We start from the raw sequence: 6,520 nt of genomic DNA, 5'->3' as shown, positions 1-6,520 counted from the left end.
TACACTAGCGGTTTATACACATTTAGTAAAATCTATTTACATGAGCATACACACATAGTGCCCGATCTTTGCTGGTACTAGCTCATCTAGTGTCTACTCCATCTCCATCTTGCTTCTAGCATTTCCAATATTAGCTTTGAAGTTTGTCCTATTTTTTTTTGGTACTTCCTTAGCTTTGATTATTTAATTATTGGTCATCACACCAATGTATCCAAGTTTCTAATATCTTGACCTACCAATCAGCAAGCCTCATTAATTTTTCACTTGTTTTCAAAAACATTCGTGTACATATTTTGAAATCATGGGACGTGTTGATGAGGATTCAAAAACATAAAATGTATCAACCTATACATTAATCTCACATTTGAAGTGTAAAATGTTGCTTAATACACACTTAATTGTTAAAATTGGCCAACTCCTCTTTGACTATTTGGTTGAAGACTAAAGGCACTGCAAGGATTCTATGAGGTTTGAGGTACTTGACTCGTGTGCCGAGTTAAGGATGGCATGTCGAGCACAATCACGAAGCAAAACAGAAGTTTCATGAAGCTTAGTATCATTCATAAGAGCGCGGATTTTGCTTTCGACAAGGGAGCGAGTGAGCGGCTCCTCTCCGTGCCGCTCTAGGGCCAAGCCAATGCCCCAATAGTCTTGAATACATCTGGAATTGAGCATTTGGTCTGCGAAGTAAGGGAAGGCGAGCAGCGGCTTACCTTGGGAGAGGCCCTCGAGGATGGAGTTCCAGCCGGCGTGGGTGAAGAAAGCAGCAACAGAAGGGTGGGCGAGGACATGGAGTTGCGGAGCCCAATCAATGATGTACACACGTCCTTGAGTACGTTCCTGAAAGCCAGGAGGGAGTGAGGCTGGTTGGAATTCCTGGATTATTATATCGCGCCGTAGCACCCACAAGATAGGGAGGTTGGTGGCCTCGAGGCCCAGAGCCATCTCCTGCAGTTCCTCTTCTGTGAATTCAGCAATGCTACCAAAAGAGACGTACAATACAGAGGCCTCATTTTGGGTATCCAACCATTGCATGCACGAGTAGTCCTCCACCCAAAAGCCTGGTGCCTTGTTGAGAGTGCTATTGCTCAGAGTTGCGCCGGAAAAATAGTCCAACGGGAGAACTGGCCCTATGGTGTAAAATCTACACACCGCCATCTCTTGCCTCAATGTCTGTAAAGCCTTTGCTTCCATGGCCATGAATGTGTTCATCAGTACACATCGTGCCTCCTCCAAGCGTGTGAATGGTTGGGTGACAAAGTCAAACACATCATAAGGTACCTTGTGGGTCTGTAGAAAGTTTGATAAGTCCTTGAAGCGTAGAGGTGGCGCACCAGCAATATTTTCTATCAGATTCTCTTCACCATAGTCTGTTGAGCTCCATTTCACAAATACATTGTAGTTAGCCAAGTGTGCAATGGTGCGTGTATATAAGAAGATTTAGAAATTTTCTCATGTAGGAAAAGGGAGCCTTTTCCGTGTTTTTCATACAATGCATAACATCATGAGCTTCTGTTCAGGAGGCACCGCATACCTAGCTAGGTTCGATTGGGGGCAAGTGGGGGGGCCGATGGTCCCTTGCCCCCAATTCGTACCTAGTTAGGTACGCGGTGCCTCCCGAACAGAAGCTCATGATGTTGAGGTAAGTCATAATGTGGAAATTATTGTGAGAATCTGTCCAAAACTTCTTGTGTATGTAAGTGACTGTTTTTGGCTTTCTAGAACAAGCCTTAAACATTTCATATTTAAATTAGGAGGTGAAGAAACCAAGAGAAAATTTAACATGCAATTTTTAAGGAAAAAATACCCAATGGACCAATGCATGTGAACATCATAGTGAGTGGAATCCACCGTGACTATTAGTCGGATAAGGATGTGACATAGTAGCTGATGTTATAGCAAAAGCGTAAACAACAATGGAGTGGAATTGCTTTCACCTTAGTGGCACGCCATGCATGCAATTTACAAAAATAAAGTAACAAACCCTTGGCTACAATGCCAATCTCAACAGTTAGAGCCAAATATGCCTTGCACAGTTTGTACTAGCATGGATACATCAAAATTTGATGTTGTTAAATGTAAACTCTGAGCTTATACCCTCTTATTGCCAATGCCCCAAACCTGTCTGCCATTGCTCTTGCTCCTAGGTCATTGAACAGTACCTCAGAATGAGGATAAGCCTTACATAGCATATGGCCTACAAAGCAAATAGAAATTTCCACAAGAAGATTTCTCAAGTTTTTATATTTAAATTGTGTGGCATTATGAGAATGGTCGTTATCTGCACCATCTACATAAGCTCCTCTATCGGCGCACATATGTTGTGCTGAGAATAAACTACAAAGTCGACCAAAGCATTCTTGCGTGTAAACAATACTTGAACAATGAAACTTTATTGGCCTGTGTTTGCATATGTGTATGTACTTGGCCATATAGTGCATGGCCTCTCCATGAGTCCACTACATATAAGACCTATATACAAATTGCATTTAAGTGATTAAAAATCCTCTTCTTTGTGAATCACAAGTGATATGAAGTTGTGTTGTATATTTGTTTGGGCATACTCTCCTTTTCTACTGAAAGACAATGCCATAGCAATGTCTTTGATCATACAAAAGAAAATGCAATGGCAAACGGTTGAATCTTGTACGTACTTTGTCCACATATAGATCTTGTCCAGCAGTATATAAATCTTCCCCCCCCCCCCCCCCCCCTCTGCGTCGATCCAACGGCCCCAATCACTCGCGCCACCAAAAACGCTCCCCTGCCGTCGATCCCTCTACTTGGACCCCGTGTTACTCCCCCCTCTCCTTTTTTGAACAAACAAACAAACAAACAAACACTGGTGATGATAAATTTCGAGCACTAGTGCTTGCATGATACTAGCAAGCACCCTTCAAAATTTCGGATCAAAGGCATCAGAGAGTATTCACTTGTGCCACGTGGCACTACGCATGGAACACACAGAACCCTAAACAAACACAGAAAAATTACCAGATGGAAAGAAGCCTTTTGCGGCGAGCATATGAGCTGAAAAGCTGGCGGCAGACTGCGTCCAGAACGCAAAGCGGGGGATGCCCAGCTTATTGGCGGCATCTTGAGTGTGCAGCACGAAGATGTCTGAAATGATGCAGGTAGGCGGTGGGCAGAGCTCGGCGAGAAGTCGCTCGAAAGCAGGGCCGCTCTCAACTATACCTCGACAGATCTCGCTTGCATTGGCAGTACGAATGGCCTCTTCAGAGATGCCGTCGGGGATGCTAACAAACGTGATGTCTAACTTCGCACTAGAATTAGGGCAAGCCTGAGCAGCTAGACGACGACGTTCTTGCTCTTCTTGCCTTTGGAGAGAGCTCATGAGAAGCTTGTGGGTGAAGTCCAGGTTAACGAAGGTAATAGAGTAGCCATGTTGGGATGCGAGCGTGCGGGAGAGATGGAGGAGGGGGTTGATGTGGCCTTGACCTGGCCACGGCACCACCACAGCGTGCCGCTTTGGGGAGGATTCTGCATGTGCAAGAGCTCCATCCTCCGCAGGCATCATGATGGCAACACAGACGTACTGCGCAAATCTATCAGGCCGTGCTTACCATAAGCGGGCGGCCAAAAGACTAGAGAGGGAGGGTGCTGTCTCGTCCTATCCGTCTGGCCTCTTGACCCAGAATCTTTTAAGAGGGCCTTCCCCTAGGCTGCCAAGAAGAAAGCGTCTCTCCCCGGAGGGCTATCAAACAGCCCTCTCTCAACAATCGGTTTTTAGTTGCTCCAACTAGAGCGCTCCAGTTAGCTACATTTGTGACTCTCAAGCCAAATGCAAGAGAAAAGAGCATGTTTCAATTTGTTCTTGGCTTCCAAAAGGCATTATTAATCACTCAATCTCACTCTAGTGTGTAATTCATGTCATTCTTAGAAAATATGTTTTTCAAATTATGTGTCACGACAGAATTCTCATGTTGGTCAAATCCGTTTATTAGAACATTTTGAGCACATAGTATCAGGAACATTTTCATCCAAAAATTATTAGATATCCAGTAGGACTTGTTGATGTAATAGGTACTATTAAACACCATTAACCAATGGTTGTTTGAGGATTTTTAGGTTGCAATTTTGCATCCCTATTACGCATATAGTAAGCCTATGTTTTGTTAATGAAAATGTTTCTTTGCTTATACCTAAATGTGATTTATCTTCACATTCTATCATGATCCAAATGTTCTAGCAAGGTTATCAAGTAATTGTAGTGGGAAGTATTTAGTTCCCTCATCTTCCATGTATGCTATGAGCATCCGCCATAAGCATTGGCAACTACAAGTCATTAGTCATGGAAATGCAAGCTCGGATATATTTTTGCTAAATGTATGCATACTAGGTGTTATGGGCCCTAGTGTTTAGCAAAGGCATATTTGGAGTTGTATGCCAATTCGTGGATTTGATATAATCTTATGAAGCTTTTCACACCACAAGTGCAGTACCTCTATGGGATTTATTGTGGATCTACCAACCACCATGTGAGGTAATGGCTCAGTATGGGTGCTTGCAGATTGATTACCTCCACTTGGTAAGTTTATTCCAATCAAGTTCACTCTTTAACCAAGTTGGTTGTGCAATTTTGTGGGTAATGGTGAGCCCATGTTTACCAGCCATTTCTGGAAGGCTATCTATAAACAGTTGGCAAAAACACTTCAATATTAATACTACCAATCATCTAGAGATGATGGGGAGCTTGCAACTGTTAATCTAGTGCTAGAGGATATGCTAAGAGTGTTTGTTAGCAAGAAGCAATCTAATTGGAAAGATTATTCTCTCTAGTTTGGAGTTTGTTTATCATGATGCAAAGCATGTTGCAACTAGGTCTAGACCCTTCATGCTTACATCAGGTTTTCCACGTCAATCACCAATTACGGTGAGGTTGGCTATTGATGAGGATTGACAACAAGTCAAGGAATCAATTTTTGCTAATGAGATATGTCAGCATGTCACTTTCATGAAAAGTTAAGAAGAGGTATTCTTATATGTTCCAACACCTTCAGAAAGCTCGAAAATTATTCATTCATTTAGTTACCTCTTAAGTGTGGTATGGGTGTATGCATGATAAGATGTATCCACTTTTAGTAGTTGCCCCAACCAAGACTGCCAAAAAACAGTCTCATTTTGGTCACTCCTATGTATATTTGACTTGATTGCACTTACTTTGAAAAGGCAAGATTTGGAGGCTCCACAAAACACATAGTTTTGAGCATAATGGAAAGTTTTGATCTTCCATATTTCACAGCCAAATGAAAATTTTAGAGTACAAGGACTACTCTGATTTAGCTTGTCATGCATGTCACAAGATTGTGACCTGAATGGACAAATACCTATAACTTTATATGGGCTTCTTTGCTTAACTCGCCTTTTGCACATCTATTGTACATTTGACAAGCAATATGACTTGATTTAATAATAATTTTGTTGGATCTCTACGTAATTATCATTCTCTTCTCTTTGTTAGAATTTATTTTTACAAAAACCTAATTTTTTTACACCAAATATCTAATGATGTAGAGTTCTATGATGAATTATGACCCAAAAAATGTGACCATGCAAAAAAATTACAACTTTAACTGTTCATTTCTTTTAGATCTAGCTCAAAAAACAACAAAGATTGCTTAAAGGATCTTGATAGAGTTTTTGAAAACATTCTAATAAATACTGGACATTACCACTCATTTTGATTTTTATGTATGTTATGACTCTTACTATAATTATATAAGGTCCTTAAAGGGGGGGGCAAAATGAGTCAAATTGGGGAAAGACACTTTTTCACTGTTTTAATTTTTTTCACTTGCACAATTCACTTGAGGTCTGTCTCCTTAGGTTTGGTAAAGTGCCAAGCCTAGGAATTTTGACTTTTGTCCATGTACCATGATTTGGTCCTACTCCACCAATCCTAGTTGGCCAGTCCACCTCATATAAGGAGGCCGTCACATCACCAAAAGTCCACGTCATCATCCCATCTCACCTTCCACATCACCACAACCAACAATTTGACCTCAACTCTTGGCTTGCTAGGTCATCCTAATTGCCAGCTCACCCACCACACTCAAGTGCCACCTTGCATGCTACCTCACCTTAGATGCCATGTCATCCACCATCTCATGTGCTACTTGTCCGTGGTGCTTGGCACTTGCATGGCTTGCCATGTCTCTTGCCACCTCATAAGCCACCAAGCATGCCACATCACCATCTCTCCAATTTGTCATCTATCTTGTTTCCACCTAATCAATCCATGTCACCATTTTGACACATCATCATATGACATGGCAAATGAGGGGATCCCACCCACCACCTCATCTTTCCATGTATGCAGTCCATGTCATCAATCATTCACACCACTTTGCCACATGGATGACCATGTCATCAATGCATAGCCACCTCAACAGCCATGTTAGTTTTTAACTTTAAAAAATAATGTAAATAAATAAATAATCAATATAATTCAACCTAATTTGATATAAAATATCCATATTATTCAGCCTAATTGTTTTTG

At 41.6% G+C, this 6,520-nt stretch overlaps 1 protein-coding gene across 1 annotated transcript; it reads right to left on the bottom strand.

The window, feature by feature from the left end:
* Positions 1-441: 441 nt before the first annotated feature.
* LOC147461473 (7-deoxyloganetin glucosyltransferase-like) lies at positions 442-3,618 on the bottom strand. Its single transcript, XM_086505700.1, has 2 exons — positions 2,995-3,618; positions 442-1,370 (listed from the first exon to the last, which is right to left on the bottom strand). Exons 1-2 carry the CDS (start codon positions 3,536-3,538, stop codon positions 442-444), a joined length of 1,473 nt encoding a protein of 490 aa, XP_086361826.1. The 5' UTR covers positions 3,539-3,618.
* Between the last annotated feature and the right edge of the window lie 2,902 nt (positions 3,619-6,520).

The sequence above is a fragment of the Adiantum capillus-veneris genome, chromosome 3 (genome assembly GCF_014529385.1).
Source record: "Adiantum capillus-veneris isolate H3 chromosome 3, ASM1452938v2, whole genome shotgun sequence".
Lineage (NCBI taxonomy): Eukaryota > Viridiplantae > Streptophyta > Polypodiopsida > Polypodiales > Pteridaceae > Adiantum > Adiantum capillus-veneris.
This window is presented reverse-complemented; position numbering and strand designations above follow the sequence as displayed.